This window comes from Macrobrachium rosenbergii, chromosome 56 (assembly GCF_040412425.1).
Source record: "Macrobrachium rosenbergii isolate ZJJX-2024 chromosome 56, ASM4041242v1, whole genome shotgun sequence".
Classification (NCBI taxonomy): domain Eukaryota; kingdom Metazoa; phylum Arthropoda; class Malacostraca; order Decapoda; family Palaemonidae; genus Macrobrachium; species Macrobrachium rosenbergii.
In genome coordinates this window covers 48,900,676-48,920,885 of record NC_089796.1, presented here as the reverse complement: position 1 = coordinate 48,920,885, position 20,210 = coordinate 48,900,676, and the positions used below count along the sequence as shown (strand labels likewise).

The 20,210-nt window shown below is 43.5% G+C and overlaps 1 protein-coding gene across 4 annotated transcripts in view; it reads right to left on the bottom strand.

Annotated features, from left to right (window-relative positions):
- The window catches only part of Pus10 (Pseudouridine synthase 10), a 361,563-nt gene that overhangs the window by 56,593 nt on the left and 284,760 nt on the right, over positions 1-20,210 (bottom strand). For all 4 annotated transcript variants that reach the window (XM_067100515.1, XM_067100514.1, XM_067100520.1 and 1 more), the window contains one exon: positions 17,796-17,921. In XM_067100515.1, coding sequence (XP_066956616.1) covers positions 17,796-17,921 — 126 coding nt within the window. The remainder of the gene's footprint in view (positions 1-17,795; positions 17,922-20,210) is intronic.

Below are 20,210 nucleotides of genomic sequence, written 5' to 3'. Positions count from 1 at the left end.
ACAGTTTGACTGCAAGGGTTATGAGGCACAAGAACTTCAATATAAAAGTACAGTATTAATTTTTTCCATTTTTACACAGTACAGTATATACAATACTACCACAAACTACATGCTACAGTACAGTACATTCTTTGGTACTGTATAAATTATTTTATTTACTATACTCTATAGCTCTATAACAAAATGTAATTTTACTTTAGTATATACAGTACTTTATTACATACCGTACTGCACTTATGGGTGTGTGTATCATTTTTATCTTTCATCATTCCAGACTACTGTACCAAGCGCCCCCAATGAGATTTGCATACGACAGTATAATAGTACAGTATACATATTTGGGGCACATCCAGTACAGCAGTACAGTACACTACTGTAACCAGAATCCCCTGAATCCTGTAACCAGAGGTTACTCTGCACGACAGTTTGATTCTGGGGGTTATGAGCCACAAGAATTTAAATTTAAAAATAAGGAATTAATTCATTTTTCACTTTTATACCGTACTACATTCTTTGATTTATTATACAGTATGTACTGTACAACAAAATGTACTTTACTGTAGTAATTACATATATGTACTGTGCTGTATTACAGTACATACTCTACATATTTACTAATTTTAATATTTTCATCCCAGAAAAATGTGTAATGTACCGTATACATTACTGTACACAACAATTTGGATGGTCATCGCAAGAGGTATAGTCAAATTTTTTACTTTTACTGTACAGGTCCCTTTTTTTACATGGATTTTTTACACGGTTTCTATTATACACAGTTTTAAATTTCCCGCCTTGAAGTATGTTTTCGCGCCACATGTTCCAAGTTTTCGCAGATCTGCAGGAACAACAACAAACAGCCTCAGTCCACGTGTGTCTGTATTCCCGACTGCATCCATTATTATTTAGCAATATTTTTAGTTGTTTTCTAGTGGTTAAGAGTTATTACTATGGCTTCAAAACGCCCTTGCAATTTCAGTGAAAACAAGCCAGCAAAGAAAATAAGAAAAGTGCTTTGTTTAGAAGAAAAGAATGAAATTCTTAAGAAAATAAGTGGTGGAATGAGTTATGCGGCAGTAGCTCGTCAGTATGGCATGAATGAATCAAGCGTTCGGACAATAAAGCGCCAAGAAAAGAACATAAAGGATGCTCTGGCTATGTGCATACCAGGATCGGCAAAAGTGACGATGCATGTGTGAGATGATGCTTTAGTGAAAATGGAGAAAGCCCTAAACTTATGGATTGAAGACCTGAACAGACGACATGTGCCACTAAATTCCAGTTTCATTAGGGCAAAGGCTAAGCATCTGCATGCACAGTTTGCAGGTGATAAAAGTGCTACAGATGATCTTGTTGCGTTAGGTAGTGATGATGATGATAACAATGATAGTGATATTGATAGGCCTACCAGTTGTAGTGTAAGTAGCAAAGAAAAATTTATAGCCAGCAAGGGCTGGTTCGAAAAATTCAAGAAACGTTAAGGCCTACATAACGTAAAAATGACTGGCAAATTGGCCTCAGCAGAGTATGTGGCAGCAGACTCGTACCCACACGAGTTTGCTGAAATCATAAAAGAGAAAAACTACAGGCCAGAGCAAGTTTTCAATGCGGATGAGACTGGTGTATGGCAGAAAAAAATGCCCAAGAGAACATTTATATATAAGGAAGAAAAAAGTGCTCCGGGTTTCAAAGCATCGAAAGATCAAGTGTCTGTGTTATTGTGTGGCAATGCAGCAGGTGATATGATTAAACCCATGCTGTTGTATCGTTCCAAACGCCCGCGTGCTTTGAAAAATAGACACATGAACATGCTCCCGGTGTTTTACCGCTCTAATAAAAAAGCGTGGATGACGGCTACACTGTTTCTTGACTGGTTCCACAACTGTTTTGTACGGGAGGTGGAAAAATATCTATCTGATAAAGGAATAGACTTCAAAGTATTGCTCATCATAGATAACTGCCCAGGCCATCTGGAAAACCTCTGCTCACCCTAACGCTGAGGCTGTATTCCTTCCGAAAAACAACCTCTGTATTACAACCAATGGATCAGGGAGTAATCGCTGTATTTAAGGCTAAATACACTGAGAAAACATTCACGATGCTTAGGAAGTCTCTTGATAAAAGTGAAATCAGTGGAAGAAATTTAACATAGCCAACTGCACTGCTTTTATTACAGAAGCCTTGATGATTTATCTACGAAGTGTGTGAATTCATGCTGGAGGAAATTATGGCCCAATGTTGTGAATGACTCTGAGGGCTTTTTGAGTGTTGTTTCTCAGATTAAGAACATTGTAAGGATGGCTCAGGAAGTTGGTGGTGAGGGATTTGATAATTTACGTCCTGATGAGGTGCAAGACCAACTTTTGGGTCATTCAAATGAAGCCCTCACAGATGACGAACTAGAACAACTCGTTAGGGAGGAGGAGAAAATGGAAGAAGAAGGAAAAGATGAAGAATTTAATGAGCCACCAACACTAACACTGGAGACGATTGGAGAAGTGTTAAGAATGACACGGAATGTCACTGATAAAATTTTTGAGATCGATCCTTCACTCGAGAGATCTCTCAAGATCAAGAGGCTCATAGAAAGTGCAATGGCGCCCTACTACGAGATGCAGAGATCTATGAGGAAGGAGATCTCACAAACAACAATCAGACTCTTCTTCAGTCCTGTCCCCAAAAAACATGATTAAATGAATTTGTGAGTACATTATTGGTCACTACCCATTTAATTGTTTAATTATTAAATATAAAATTTTTTCTATTACAAGTTTAATTTTTTGTCAATAGTGTAGAGATTTGATGACGAATTTAAACAATCACATGTTTGCTGCGCATTTACTGAACAAGGCACAAGCTGCCACATATCTTTCTGCTTGTGAATTTTATGGGGAAATATGTAATTTATTATATTTCACCGTTAAGGGGGGTGACTACATATGCAAAAAATACACAAGATTACAGTGCTGACTCAATTTTTTTGTACTGCAGATCGATTGTGTTCGGATGGAGATATCTGGAGGGGGAGAGGGAGAGGGCAGCAGGCTGTCGTGTGAGAGAGAGAGATGCCACCTCACGCAATATCGTCTGTAACCTACGAGAGGGAGTGATAATGTTCTCGTACATCAATATTAATTATTTTCATCTTACCATTATTAATATATACATAATTCCTATAAATAAAAGCATCTTGATAAGACATTAAGATTTTCATTAGCCAAAGTAATGTATTTCCATGAAACCGTTCAAATAATTTCCACAAAACAATAGTTGTTAACCGTAGCCTGAAAGCTGGGGTTGGAGGTAAGCATCAGTATGAAAATATTTTCATGTAGATTATAGTATTTCATAACTAATGACAATGAAAGCATTTTAATAGCATAATAAAGGTTTTTGTCAACCCATGATTTCCATGAAAATTTAAAAATTACTTCGCAATACAAGTGGCCTAGTTGTTGGTCGTAGTTGTGGCTAGCCTACGAGATGGTTGTCGATCATCGTATTAAGAAAATTCATCCAAAGTAAAATATTTTATAACTTGCATAAATAAAAGCACTTTAAAAAGATCAAAAAGCTTTTCATCATACAAACTAATGGCTTTCCATGAAACATTCCCAATAATTTGCTCATAATATTTGTATTTGTTGAGATTACCAAGAAAATTACATACTTACCTGGATCAAAATCAGTATACATGGATTTCTTTTTGCACAGGGGTCTTTGGAACCAAACCCCCGTGTAAAAAGAGGGACTACTATACAAGACACCATAGGATTAAAGGTAAGGCATCTACAGTAAGAGAGAAAAGATACAGTAACTTTATTTGTCCTAATGTAAAAGGTATGTACAACAAGTTAGTTCTCTCTCTCTCTCTCTGTACAATATACAGTTCAGTATTAAAACATTCTACGGTATACAGTAGTAATGTACAATTACAGCATCGTTAACATGGATTACTGCGCCATAATCCATGTTAATGGCACCCGTTACTGCTGTTAGTGCTGTTGTTAACATGGACGCCATAACCCATGTTAACGGCGCCAGTTACCACGGATTACTCCACCCATTAGTGCTGTTAACATGGATTACTGAGCCATAATCCACGTTATCGTCATGTTTACGACGCCGTTCACACTGTTTACATTTACGGCACTACAATGCTCATTTGTAACGTTGCAATATCGACGTTGCAATATCGACGTTGCAATATCAACGTTAAAGTGGATTATGGCGCGCTTACTGTTAACGTTTCCGGCACTATGGTGTCCATTTGGTGACGTTGCAGTAGCGACGCTAACATGGATTACGGCGCCTTACTGTTAACATTTACAGCACTATGGTGTCACTGTTAACATTTACAGCACTATGGTGTCAATTGGCGATGTTGCAGTAGCGACGTTAATGTGGATTACGGCGCACTTCCTGTTAACATTTACGGCACTACGGTGTCCATTTGGTGACACTGCAGTAGCGAAGTTAACGTCGATTATGGCGCCTTACTGTTAACATTTACAGCACTACGGTGTCAATTGGCAACGTTGCGGTAGCGGTTTTAACAATCCATTAACATGGATTACGGTGCACTCACTGTTAATGTTTACGGCACAAGTGTCCATTTGGTGAACGTTAACATGGATTACGGCACCTTACTGTTAACGTTTATGGCACTACATTGTCAATTGGCGACTTTGCAGTGGCAACGTTAACACAGATTATGCCGCTGACGTTAACATGGATTACAGCACCATAATCCATGTTAACAGCACTACAACGCCACTAGTTACATCTCGTCAACTTACAGCAGAAATCAACTTACCACACAGCGCTGGAACAGATCCCCTGCCATAAGCCGAGGACACACTGTACCTAATACTGGGGTGCATAAAGCCAAAGACTGAATTGTGTCATGACCAGCTCTCTCTCTCTCTCATTTTTCGGCAATGCAACAGCCAGGCTGAATATATGCTGGACTGGACCCTAATGAAAGTACGCTACATACATGAGAATCCTAATCTTGGAGCTTTATCTCAAAAGATGTAACTCCCTATGCTCTTTTTTCAACAGGTGGAGAGGATGGGTTTAGTGCTATCTTCTGGACCTATCAATCATATTCACCAGATCTTAGCTGCTTTCTAACTGTGTTACCCTTCACAGGGGATACACCTGGTACTCTGAGGTTTTTTGAAATTAGTGAGAATTCAGACACTTACTCAGGCTCAGGTCCCAATCAATCTTGCATCCCTGAAACAGATCATACAGGAGGCTACAGGAGTCATTACTTTCCTGCTCACTGTTGTGACTGGGACTGTGACATTTCTGGGTGGAGATTAAACATGCCTGTCAGTTGAGAGGCTGCCTTCCCTCTAGGGAGTGAATTTCCTTCATAAGAGTTGGTTTGTATTCCCATAAGAACAACCACAAATGTGTTCCTACACATACAAACCTTCATCCCTCACATATGATTTAGCTTTAAGTGCAAGTTGGAAACAACCATTCAAACTTATTGACAAGTTAACAATCAACAGGTAAGGGGAGGCCTTTCCCACCTGTCAGCCTGCACTCCACTTTGCTTCCAGCCTCTGTCAAATGCAGACATCTTTCCTGACTCTTTGTTTTGACCTTCGCCATTCTTTCTTTACAATAAACTGTTGTGTTGTTTTGTCCTTTGGATATAATTATGAGTCATACATATTACTTGTCTAAGCCTTCTTCCTCTGTACAGACGACTCCCCTGAATATGAGGTGCTGTCCTGATAGAAACAAGCCTTGCAATAGGTTCTTGTTGTGTGTAGAGACTGATCCGCATACGTGTGTTCTTGTAGGAGGCATGTACACAACTAAGACAGTCCTTGTTCAGAGTGCCATGAGTGGCTGCTTGAACTATGGGCAAAGTTTGCCCAAGGAGGCTAAGAGAGAATTTTTCCCAGGTGTCATCAGAGGGTAATACTCCATCGTTGACACTCAAGGTCTTTAGCACCTTTCTTCCACCTGCCAAGCTTCCATCTGTTGTTGCTACCCCTAATGGGGTAGCTACTCCCTTCACCAACTCCCTCCAGTCATTTAGCAGAAAGCCTGTGGCTGTAACGACTTCTACAGTCACAGCCTGTACTGGCTGTCGGACCACCCCCACCCACATAGCATTCCCACATCTGCCATCAGTTATGTGTCCTGAGGAGTTGTCTCCCCCTCTTGGGGTAGTTTTCTGTACATTCAACATTGATCTTGGCTAGGCTGGACAAGAAGAAGAAATCAAAGAAGTGTAGGAGGAAACTGTCATCATCGTCTTCATTGTCTGGTACCTCTGCCCACTCACCTTTGACTTCCAAAGCTTCCAAGCAGAGGAAGAAGGAGGCTGCTACATCTGGCCCTCCCTGCAAGAAGTCTGATAAGGCTTCCACCAGTCAGTCTTGCTTTGTTAAGAAGACTGATGCTAGAAGTGATGCAAGCACTACTGCACCTAGTGTGTAATACAAGGGTGCAACTGCTACCCTAGGGAACCCAGGCATACTGGTACCAGTCTGGCTGGGCCAGCCCAGGTACCCATACTGGTGGTATGGGTCCAGCTGCCAGCAAGGCCCGGAGTGAGAAAAAGAGAATTGAGCATGCAGGTGTTCATTTTTCCCCCCCCAACCATCCTGCCATGAGAACAGATTTGGGGTCCTGGGAAAGTGACACAGCCTGAGTGGCCCAGTCACCCAGAAATGGTAAGAGGAAGTCCCTTCCCCTCCTGCAGAAATGTCAGCTCCTTGGTAGGCTGGAGCAAGTTCACGCAACAGTCCCTGCCCAAATTTGCATGAGGAGGTCTGCTCACCTTGGAACATGTGGACGTTTTCACCATAGGTAGATGACTGCTCATGGTCTTGCTCACCTGACAAAGGCTCTGTCTTTACCAAGCCAAGCAAGGGTGCCAAGACCACTCATCTGTTGCTTCAACTTCTTCAGGTATTCCTGGGAAGTGGGGGTCGGACAGGCAAAGGATCAGGAGCATTCACATTCTATTCCAAGCCCTCCCTCAGAGACCTACACCCCTGGGTCAGTCTTGGGACCAGACAGGTCATATGCCTGAGTGGTGGAGCAGTCCCCTGGGGGCTCTGATGAGCTGCTCTCTCCTGCAGAGAGAGTGTCCTGCAAGGACCAAGACTAAAGGGACTTTAGGGCTCTTTACCCAAGAACTCAGACACCCCAGATGCGCAGAGGCACTTTCAGTCATCCAGCTCATTCATGAGAAGAATGATATTGAGGAAGGGGCCATGTCCACTTGCACAGACTTTTTCTCTGCCACTGAGACCCATATGAGTTCTCAAAGAGAACCCAAGCCCTTGATCAGCTTGCCATGGTCCTGATTTGCTAGTGGGATCTTGGACCAGGTTAACCCTTTAATGCCAACTGGATGTATTTTACGTCGACAAAAGTTGTCTGTCGGGTGCCAAGTGGACGTAAAATACGTTCACTACAAAAAGTTTTTTTAAACATTTGCTGAAAAATACTTATAGGCCTAGTTGCCTAGTTTGCGAAAAAGGGATTTTGACAAAGGAAAAATCTATTTCTGAGGAAGGTCCCGTGTCACCGGTGAAATTCCATTACAGCACGAATTTCTAGGTATAATATGCTAGATATACCAGAGAAAAAGAGCTTTCAGGAAAGCTGGGGTTACTACCCCCAGTCGGCGTCTTCTAGGAAGACGTCGGTATAAAGAAGGGTGAGTGAAATACCACTACCACGGAAATATACTTGAAAGATCTCTCCCTATCAAAACCCCGGAACAGAGCGGTGAGCCGTTACAGCCCCTACACACGACACCCGCCAGGACGGCGACACCAGCGCCATCTACCTCATTCCATGCTAGCACTAACCCCAGACTTGGCATGTGCAAGAAAAAGGGGGAGCCATAGGTGAGTCAGGGAGGGTCACCGGGTGACACGGGACCTTCCTCAGAAATAGATTTTCCTTTGTCAAAATCCCTTTTCTGAGTCCAGTCCCGTGTCAGCCGGTGAAATAGTGACAGAGAATCATGCCAACTCTGCAAACTACGAGGAAACTGGGTAATCTGAAGAAAAAAACATAAATCACGAAAGCAGTTTTAATGAGGGAATCTCTTACATGTGAGAAAAACACTAAACCTAAGACACATCAAAGACTTAAGACTAGAAAGACAAGGGGAGGTCCCCGGCACGACGGGGAAGGGTTCCCCAAAACCACTCAACATCACTAAAGTTCAATATTACACGAAATTGGATAGGTACAATGGTGTATACAATTTCAAATGGCACATACAATCTTAAAACTACACACGCAAACTCAAGCTAAACACGTAAGAGATCAACCAATTAGTAAGCAAAACACACAGTGTATAAACACATATCTGGGGTACATGGAGCAAAATAAAAACCGCCCAGTACCCCACAAGAAAATACAATCGTAACATGTCAGATTACAGTTTCCAGTCAACAGAGACAAATTACATCAATATGAGGAGCAAGGCAGTGAGTCATGATCAACCAGGAGGACAAGCAGAGAAGTAAATGAGGCAGGCGGGGGGGGAAAGGAGGATAAGGATATGATTGGTTAAGGTGGGAGATGACACTTCCCACAGCTATGGTAGAAAATTTCAGGGCTTGAGCGATTTTAAATAGTGGCGTTTAAACACTAGAGGTGATTTCCAACCCGTATATTTAGTCAACTCTGAGAAATCCATATTATGAAAGTAATTAATGGAAGTAGCAACTGCTCGAATATCATGAACCTTAGGAACTGAATCTGGGTTGGCTTGTTTAATAAAATACAGAATTTGTTGTCTTATACCATTCAGTGATAGAGTACCACCTTTCTCCCTGATAAAAAGAGGACCCGACTTACTCTGTGGAGTTCTTAAAAGGTAAGATTTAAGTGTATGAACTGGACATAAAGACTGGTCTTGTGGAAGGGGCACCACCTTCCAAGGAGACCACCTGTCTTGTGGGTCTTCGTTTTTGGCTAAGAATCTAGGATCAGGGGAAAGGAGGACCTCTCCGGAAGGGAGGAAGTTCACAAAATTATCACCTCTAGTGAGAGCTGACAGCTCTGAGATTCTAGCACCTGAGGCCAAGCTAATCAGAAATAAGGTCTTCCTTAACAGATCCTGATAAGAGCATTGAAAGTTATCTATCTCTGATGCTAACTTAAGGACGTCATTGAGAAACCACGTAACGGAATGTGGGCGTGATACGGGTCTCAGACGAGCGCATGCTCTGGGGATGGATGAAAAATAGGAATCTGTAAGGTCGATTTTAAAGCCGTACAGGAATACTTTCTTCAGGGCTGACTTGGCTGTGGTAATAGTGGCCGGAGCAAGGCCTTTTTCAAACAGTGATCTAAAGAAAGAGACTCCTAAATTAGTCTTCATAATCTTGGCTTCAGATGCTTTTAGGAAGGAGGCTAATTTTTGACTGCTGAATCATATTGTCTAAGAGTAGAATCTCTTTTATCTGACTCAAGAAATAGAGTGTTGACAGGGTCAATGTTTGCCCCTTTTGGGCTGCGAATTTTATAAAGTCCATAAAACTAGGGCATTCTGAATTCTTGAGGAAGCTGACACAGTCTTGGTTTGTACTGTCTGGGTCAGTATGGGCTTGGGAATCGAAGACTCCATGCAGTCCCAGTTCCTGAAGAAGAGGGAACCAATTGCTCTTCGGCCAGTAGGGGCTACAAGGGCTAGTTGACCTTTGAATGTCCTGAGTTTGTGTAATACTTTCAACAGTAAATTTATTGGAGGAATAGGTAAATTTTCTCCCATTTGTTCCAATCTATTGTCATTGCGTCCGTGGCGTATGCCTGAGGGTCCAGGTTGGGGCCACATAACAGGAGCTTGAAGTTGCTTTCTGTCGCGAACAGATCCACTTGGAGACCAGGAACCTGGCGGCAAATCCATTTGAAAGATTCCGTGTCCAGGGACCACTCCGTCTCCAACGGAGTCGTTCTGGACAGGGAATTCGCCACCACGTTCCGTGCACCCCGCAAGGTGGGTGGCTGACAGGTGCCAGCCGTGCTTGTTTGCCAGGAGAAGATAGCAACCATTACTTGGTTTACTCGACCTGATTTGGAGCCGCCCCTGTTGATGCAATGAACTACCACTGCGCTGTCCAATACCAACCTGATATGAATCCGGTTTTGGGGCGGATTTTCTTTAAAGTTAGAAAGACCACCATAGCTTCCAGGGTGTTTATATGGAACTGCTGAAACATTGTGGACCACGTTCCCTGTACTTTTTGTTTTGGGGAATATCCCCCCCAGCCGCTTAGGGAAGCGTCTGTGTGGACAACTAGTGCCGGAGGGGGAAACTGAAGCGGAACTGACTTGGAGAGGCCCTTGACTGAGGTCCAAGGCCGCAGTTTTGTTTTCAAGATTCGAGGGATGGAGGAGACCTTGTCTCTGAGCTTGACATTGGCTCGACTCCGCCACACTCTGTTTATGTCTTTGAGTTTCGCTTTTAAGAGCAGGTCTGTCACTGAGGCAAATTGAAGGGACCCAAGGACCCTTTCTTGGGATCGGCGGGATGCCGATTGATTTTTGAGAAATTTTCTGGTGAGAGATGCTATCTCCTTCCTCTTGGGAGGTGGGAGGGATAACGTGTGAGCAGACAAATCCCACTGTAGGCCCAGCCACTGAAACCGGGACTCCGGAGTCAGGCGAGACTTTTGTCTGTTCAGTTGAAAACCTAACGATTCTAGGAAGTTGATGACTATGGTCGTAGCCTTCTGACACTCCAGAACTGTTGGTGCCCAAATTATCCAATCGTCCAGGTACGCTGCTAGGGATATCCCTCGGGACCGGAGTTGTTGAACTACCGTGTCCGCCAGCTTGGTGAATACTCTGGGCGCAATGTTTAGGCCGAAGGGCATGACCTTGAACGAGTAGGCTTGATTCCCGAGTCTGAAACCGAGGAACTGAGAGAAGTTCCGCGCAACCGGGACATGATAGTAAGCGTCTGAAAGATCGATGGAGGTGGTGACGGCTCCACGCGGAAGTAGAGTCCGTACCTGAGCTATTGTAAGCATGCGAAATTTGTCGCATTTTATGTAGAGATTTAGACGCGACAGATCCAGGATCACTCTTTGCTGATCTGAGTCTTTTTGGGAACTGTGAATAACCTGCCTTGAAATTTTAGGTGCCTTACTTTCTTTATTGCTCGTTTGTTGAGCAATTCTGCCACATAATCCCGTAGGATTGATGAGGGTGGTTGGTAAAACCTGTTCGGAGGAGGAGGTTCCTTGATCCAACTCCAACCCAGACCTTTGGACACTATACTGTGTGCCCAAGGGCTGAAGGTCCATTGGTCCCTGAACCAACAGAGGCGACCACCTACCTGTGTTTTCTCAGTGGGAGGAGCAGGTTTGTTCCTCTACCACGTCCAGGTTTTCCCCTTGGGGTGGTGTTCGCCTTCCCTCTGTGAGGGCCCTGCCTCTTCCCCCTTGCGATTCTGTTAAGGCCGTGAAAGTAACCCCTGGCCCTCGTAGGTGGGGTTGTAAGTTGGTGAAGTAACATACGAGGGCGCAGCAAGGGAATGAGCTGGTTGGACCAGCACATATTGTTGGGAGAGCTTTTGAAGTGGAGGGCTGTGCCGCTGCGAGACTGGGACAGCTTGAACTACCGTCTGCTGGTGGGGGCCGTTTATGTCTCCTAAAACGTTTGGGGATGCCCCAGCGAGAGCTCGACTCTGGGGGCCTCAATCAGATTCAACCTCTTCTTCTGGGAAGAGGTTAGGTCCCCAGATCGAGCTCTTTGTAGCTTGTAGGCTCGTGACGGATAGTAGCGGGACCGGAACTTCCTACATTCCAGTCTGGGCATCAAATTCAAACAGGTCAGACTGAAAGCCAGCCAACAAGGACTTAGCTAAGACCTGGAAAAAGGCTCCGGCAGGAGACGGCGGTGGCTTGGGGAGTTCAGGGACCGGGCTAGCTCGCATCAAACTGCTTGGGGAGGACTGTGAGGCACAGAGGGGTCCAACTTCCCGACCGTGAAGGTGGACGGAGCATCCATCCAGAACTCATCACTTCCGGGAACACCAGGAAGTGGGGTCTGTTTCCCTTAGCTGCGGTAACGGATTACCGTCAAAGCACGCTCGGGCCGTAGCCAGGCGACTTTGTTCAAACAGGGAGTTGGTAAGTTGTCTCCCAGGGCAAACATAGTAAAGCTGCCCTTGAAAGGAGTCAACTTTGTGTTGTCTGCCTGCCACTCCGTCAGAGTGCGCAGGAGAGACGACTGAGCTTGGTCCCTGGGGATGATGACAGTCTCCCTGGGAACCTTATCCGAACGTATCCAAGCTTCCTCTGTCAACCTTACGAAACCTGGATACGGGGGCAAAAGATCGGCGGGGAAGAACTCCAACTCCTCCAACCGTCTCGTGCCAAGACCTTCAATGGTCAGTTTGCCATCGTGTTGGGTGGCCTGGAGGGCGAAATGCCAAGGGTTGCCAAGATCGAAAGGCGGGAGTTCCGCCGTATCGGGAATGACATACTGGGGTTTGGCTGGGGGTGGGTTGGCTATTCCCGCCAGCATGTTGTCATAAGCGGCAAACTTCTCAGAGATCTTATTGTCGTACGTGGCAAACTTTTCGGACATTTGGTTAAACTTGTCATTGAAGTCCTCGGAGAACCTTTGGAACATTTCTTTCGCAAAGGTCTCGCGTCAAAGGCAGGTTGGCGAGGAGGGCTTGATCTTGTTGCCCTCTTACTCGCGCCTTTGCGGAGGAACTAGACTTGCTCCCGGAGGCTACAGGTGCTGAGACCTTAGCCTTCGATGGGGGGAAAGCGATGCTTTCTTGGAGGACGAGGACTTATATCCCTTCGCCTTCCATGAAGTCTTCAACTTCAACTTGGGGATAGCTGATGGAGCCCTATCACCCAAGGAGGAAGACTTCCCAAAACCTGAAAAGGAAGATAATGAAGAAGCTGGGGAATCGAAAAGGGCGCCCGCCCCAACAACCTCACCTACCTCGCTACTTACCCCCTGGTCCTGCTCAATAGCCATGGGTTTGAGGTCTAAGTTCAAGGCGGCGACGTCCTCTGAAACTTCTGAGTAAAGAATATCCACTTGGGGTGGCTGGGTCGCATCCCGGATCTGCTGGATGATGGGGGTGGCAAGATCTTCTGGCACTGCGGCCGCCACTCGTGCGCCGGGGTAGAGCAGGTCCCTCAACCCGGCGTCGAGGACGTAAGGGCTTCCCGACGGAACATTCCTTCCAAACCCAGCCACCCAGGCCCGGAGAGATTCCAAGGCCGATTTCTTAGAGGACTCGTCCGCCTGAAAGAAAGCCAACAATTAGCTAAGGGTGAAAAAACAGTCCGGAAACCACATAAACAAAATTCAAAATGAGGAGCATAAAACGGAGGAAGATTGTCACTTACCGACTCATCCTGGATGGTTGTGCACAAGGCGAAACAAACCTCACAACCATCAGGGTGCCAGACTACCAGGTCATCGAGCGGACGCGCGCAACCAGCGTGGGTCCGGCACACACACGTGACCGTAAGGTTGTTGCAGTGACGCAGTACACCCTGGCTCCTCACAGCGAACAGTCTGTAAGTGGAAAACGAACATGAACCTACCACTCTAAGCAATCTAAGGCTGGTAAGGCGGGAATTTCAACTGCAGCCGGAATACTGCGGTGGAGAAGAAATACCTTTTTTAATAAACTAGGCCAAAAAGCTCCAAAATACACAGAGTGGCAGGCAAGACTTCCAGACCCCGGAATACTCCGGGGGATGGAAGGAATGAGACAACAGGAACTCGCCGCAGGGATTGCCTGTAAATTTAACGGCGGAACCCCTGGGCGTAGAACCGGACTCACGTATAAAACTAAGGAGAGTACTCCGAAGATAACAAAAAATATTTATATTTAAATACATATATCATGTAATAACATAAACTAATGACGGTAAATAGAAATTCTCCGGAGACAGGAGGATCCGCTCCCTTATATAAATAAATAAATTTTTCTTCACTACTACCCCGCCAGAGAAACAAGGTGGGCCAGATGCTCGTATCTTTAACATAAACCAGAGCAAAAATAATAACCCAGCCGAGTAGCCCGGGGGGGCGGGAGGAGTGCTTGGGATAAAGTGTTCAAACACGTTCGAGCTACGAGTGAGCAGAATCACTAACCCAACACAGCGATGCGAGGACTGTATGGGAGGGAGCGAATCCCTCTACCAAATAGAGAAGTCCCTGAACTCGGAGAAAACGCCATCTAGCGTCACCCGCACGAGTAGAGCAAAGCTGGAAGGGTGGGGGGGGGAGTGGGTGGAGTAGGGGAGAATGGTAGGCTACGAAACAGGAGACGGGGGAAACCTATAACCCGCTCAACTGCACTACACCACTCCAAGAATGAACTGGGAACTGTGATAGGAGGGTGGCCTACTACTAGGAAAGGGGAGCGACCAAGCCTCGATGCCCGACTCCTGCCTAGGCACAGCCTAATGGGGACCTAACCTAGTATAGGCTAGGAAAAGGGCAGGAGTACGGAGGGGAGGAGGAACAAACAAGGAGAGAAATTTTGTGCCGAGAACCAACCGGGAACGAGAAGAGGGGGCAAGAAGGCGAATAGCCTAGAGGAGACACATCCAAAGAACTCTATTCCCCTAAAGGAAGGAAGAGAACTAAGGGGCTCACTCTGCCCACCAAAAAACTCCCCCGGAGGAAACAGCAACTAAAACTCCCTCAACCTGATGGACTTCCACGCCGAGGGCAAGAGGATGGAAGCAATAACCTACTCCACTAAAAAACCATCACACAAAAACATGAAATAAAAATGTGCTCAATAGGGTGCGTAGCCTACCCCGAGGCAACAGTTAGATCTAAGGCTGCCGCCACCACGAGGAGGTAAAGATGAAAAATAACGAACTGAGAGCACTATCGCCAAGAATAAAATAATAATAGCCTAATACAGACTAAAATAAAGGGAACCCAACCTGGGGGGAACCTGGACGGGCATCACCTCAAAAGGGCCAGTAGGCCAAATTTATGTAAATTATCAAAGGGGGTGCCCACAGGAAACCCGTCAGGAGGAGAACCAGGGCAAAATATATATATATTAACTATAACGACAATAAGACAACTCCAACAGAAGGAAACTGATGGGGTTGCCTCGTGGTCGACATGGCTGGCGGGGGACGCCGTGGCGTCATAATAAGATCTCAATATATATATATAAAATGAGACCAAAACAGCCAAATAAAGAACGAAAAACCCCACTATAACATAGTACTTAACTTGCAGATAGTAAAGCTGCTCGATGACATGATGAAAGATAGGAAAATTCCACAAAAAGGCACGAGCACACAAAATCACAAGATAGTTATCACGTGCTAGAAAATGGAATGAGGTAGATGGCGCTGGTGTCGCCGTCCTGGCGGGTGTCGAGTGTAGGGGCTGTAACGGCTCACCGCTCTGTTCTGGGGGTTTTGATAGGGAGAGATCTTTCGAGTATGTTTCCGTGGTAGTGGTATTTCACTCACCCTTCTTTATACCGACGTCTTCCTAGAAGACGCTCGACTGGGGGTAGTAACCCCAGCTTTCCTGAAAGCTCTTTTTCTCTGGTATATCTAGCATATTATACCTAGAAATTCGTGCTGTAATGGAATTTCACCGGCTGACACGGGACTGGACTCAGAAATTTTAAATCGCGCCTTGAGGGATGCTGTGAATTCACAGATCACGCTGTTGTTTTGTTTACAAGCATGACCCAGCTGCACATGCGCGAATTTCTTTCTTATCCCAAAAGAAAGCATCAGCTAATTCTGCTGAAAATCTCAGAAATTCTTTAGCCACTTTGTCATTATTCTTGCACCGTTTTCTATTAGCCGTTACATAAAGTTTTATATATGAAAATGTGCACAATTTCATGTAGAATACAACAAAAAATAACTCATGGTTGTAGCTTTTATCAATTTTGACATATTTTCATATAAATCACTATAAGTGCCAAAATTTCAACCTTTGGTCAACTTTGATTTCGACCCGAAATGGTCGAAAAAAAATGCAATTGTTAGCTAAAACTCTTACATTTTAGTAATATTCAATCATTTACCTTAATTTTGCAACAAACGAGAAGTCTCTAGCACAATATTTCGATTTATGGCGAATTTTTTAAAAAAACTTTTTCCTTACCTCCGCGCGTTAACTCTGCTGAAAATCTTGGAAATTCTTTAGTCACTTTGTTGTAATTTTTGCACCTTTTCTATTAGCCGTTACATAAAGTTTTATATATGAAAATGTGCGCAATTTCATGTAGAATACAATAAAAAATAACTCATGGTTCTAGCTTTTATCAGTTTTGAAATATTTTCATATAAATCACGATAAGTGCCAAAATTTCAACCTTCGGTCAACTTTGACTCGACCAAAATGGTAGAAAAATGCAGTTGTAAGCTAAAACTCTTACATTCTAGTAAAATTCAATCATTTACCTTCATTTTGCAACAAATGAGAAGTCTCTAGCACAATATTTCGATTTATGCTGAATTTTTGAAAAAACTTTTTCCTTATGCCTCGCGCGCTAACTCAGCTGAAAATCTCAGAAATTCTTTAGTCACTTTGTCGTAATTTTTGCACCTTTTGTATTAGCCGTTACATAAAGTTTTATACATGAAAATGTGTGCAATTGCATGTAGAATACAACAAAAAATAACTCATGGTTGTAGCATTTATCAGTTTTGAAATATTTTCATATAAATCACGGTAAGTGCCAAAATTTCAACCTTCGGTCAACTTTGACTCTACCAAAATGATAGAAAAATGCAGTTGTAAGCTAAAACTCTTACATTCTAGTAATAATCAATCATTTACCATCATTTTGCAACAAACTGGAAGTCTCTAGCACAATATTTCGATTTATGGTGAATTTTTGAAAAAACCTTTTTCCTTGCGTCCACGCGCTAACTCGGCCGATCTCAGAAATTCTTTAGTTACTTTGTCGTAATTTTTGCACCATTTTCTATTGGCCATTACATAAAGTTTTATATATCAAAATGTGCGCAATGTCATGTACAATACAACAAAAAATAACTCATGGTTGTAGCTTTTACCAGTTTTGAAATATTTTCATATAAATCACGATAAATTGAAAAAATTCTACCTTTGGCCAACTTTAACTCAACCATTTTGCAAAAAACGGGAAGTCTCTAGCACAATATTTCGATTTATGGTGAATTTTTAAAAAAACTTTTTTATGCCCGACCGTTACGAATTCATGCATCATTTTGTGGTAATATTTTCTCTGTGTTGCTTTGATCATTTTACAATTTGTTATATGCCAAAATCATCGCAATTTAGTGTACAATACAACAAAAAATAAAATAACTCATTAGCTTAAACCATTTTGCTCACAGCACGATTTGTATACAGTACAATTATATATGAAATTTTTTTTTGCGCTGTCATATATTCCAATATATATTTATATATGATAATGATATTTTTTTTCATTTCTGATGGTTGCATACTAAACTTCGGGCAATGACAAAAAAAGGAGCCAAAAATGAACTCTTAATCTTAAAAACTAAGCGTGCTGTGATTTTTTAAAAAAACTTTCTTTCCACTTCGGCACTAACTCTCAAACCCCGCCGGCATACGGGAGACACTTTTGTAAATAGACACTCGGCATTTAAGGGTTAAAATCAAGGTGGTGTTCAGCTATGAGGAGAGACTTTTCTTCTTAAAAATGAACTTTAGAAATAATTCATGTCCAATCTGCTAATCAAACCAACAATTATACTATTATCCTCTTACTCAGATTTACAATATTCGCAAGGTTTCCTTACCTCCACATCTAAAGCAATGATGTCTACATCAAGGCCTAATATGCTCCTTACATTTGGTGTTGTCCTGCCTAAATCTCCATGAACAAATTCTTTTATGTAAGTCCCCGCTTGAGTTGTCAGATGAAGCTGAAACAGTGAAAAAAAAAACTTTACAACTTGATATCATAAGTTATAAGTTACAATTCAAGGGAGTTATCTTTGTTTTCAACATTGACATCATACACAATATCATCTCTTCAAAACTAACCATCAATAATCAAACTGTTCATGTAACTCCAAATTTAAACTGCCAAAATATGTCTGCAATTTCAAACCAGAATTACAACTAAACCTTTGGCAAAAAGTGGTCTTTTCCATTTGAAAACATGTTTCTTTTAAACACAATTATGTCTATATAAATTTATTATAGCCCCAAAATTATTCCATATGCTTCAGTCCCACTGAAAAGAAAATAGGAGTCAGCTGGTAGAACTGCATCTATGAATAAAATTGAGCCTCAGTGCTGTGGTGGGTGCTGGAGGGTTAGGAATGATGATGCAGAAATCCTACAAGTAGCATGCTCAATTCAGTGACTTGTCAACCCTGCCAAAGACAGCATAAGCGGTCTTCTTTAATAGTTTTCTACAATTTTGTTTTTTATTTGCTTGTTGGGGAGTGTTTGAGAAAGTTTCTTGTACTTTTTAGGATTTGTGTGATAGCATGGGTTATATGGAGAGGTTTTGTAAGGGACCGCCTGGCGGTCCTATGGGCACACGTGTGTGTGAGTCAGCCATCGGACAAAACAGGACAACTAACACCCTTCTTACACTGGTGACCCCGGAGTGATCCGAAGGAGTCGATGGTAGACGTCTGACCCACGATGACGACCCAAGCGCCAGCGAACCCTTCGCCGCCTCCTCGACTCAGCCTCCCATCGTTCCCTAGTCTTCAATAGATGTCCAACCCTCCGAGATGACCCACCCCACCACTGGAGCCCTGGACACCTCCTCCAGGAAGCCTGACGCCACCCCCGAACTCGTACCGGACGAGCTGACCAACGAAGGAGCAGCCGACATCATCCTTCAGCATGCTGACATCCCCCTCGAGCTGGCTATCAAAGGATCAGTCAACGTCATCCTTCAGCTTAATGCCGTCCCCCTCGAGCTGGCTACCGAAGGATCAGTCAATGTCATCCTTCAGCCCGCTGCCGTCCTCCTCGAGTTCCTGCTGGCCGGCACCACCCTTCAGCCTGCTGCCCGCCCAATGCCCAAGCCCTTCATGCACATTCAAATTGTCAGCAAGACAATTTCCGCTATCAGGGCCTTGCTTGGGTGTAAGAAGGGTGTTGGGTGTCGTGTTTTGTCCGATGGCTGACTCACACACACGTGCCTATAGGACTGCCATGCGGTCCCTTACAGTTTCTTGTACGGTACTTCTGTGAGTTCAATGTTTGTTCTTACTGTAGGGTCCAATATACATACTCCACTAGAGCATTATTAATGTTAGTGCTCACTGAGTGTTCTAATTAAAAATACTTTTACGTGAATTGGTAGCTACTAACATCTACTGCGCTTGAGTAAAAGGGGGTACAGTATTTCCATTTTGTTGTGTTAAATAGATTTTGAATGAAAAACATGGTTAAAACATAACCCAAGGCCATTTATTATCATTATTTTTTATTATTAAAGCATGTACACACTTGTTGCATATCCACGAATTGTATCATTGTTGTGTTTCAGTGTGGATGTGAAAGTGTTGCAGTATGTCAAAATATGATACAAAGATAAGCAACAGGCTCAATCTGCCACTTGTTGGTCTTCTGCTGTCACATCAAGGAAATGATACACAACTCACACAGCCTTGTGTGAACGGGGAGCGTGGCAGGTTCTGTTGCACATTCAGTCTTGTTGTGGATGGTCGAGTGTACAGAACCACTTTTGTGAATGCATGTGATTGTTATCTCTCATTGTTATTTTTTGTATTTTTAGTGTGAAGCACTATCTAGTACTGTTACTAATTGAGTGGAAGTAAGTTGGAGACCACAAGCTTCACAGAAACCTACCAGAAAAGGGACTTTATGTGGGACCCAGAACATGTGGATCACTACAAGCATCCAAAACAAGATGTGTAGGAGGAAATAATACTGTTGCACCACACAACGACGATACAACATGCAGATATGCAATATAACCCTGTTGCACTGTATTGTATCAGATATGCAACAAAGATATGCAGATATGCAACCCTCATGCGCTCATATACAGGTAGAAGACCTCTTTTAAGCAAGATTAACCTTGTTCTCTGCCTTAATGGAAACAGTGATTATCCTTCAAGACATAAGAATACCACCATCAAAACCTTCGTAAGAAGAGCTTTAACACATGTTCTTCTTGGTAGGACACACACCACAAAGAACTAGACAGCATCTCCCAAGAA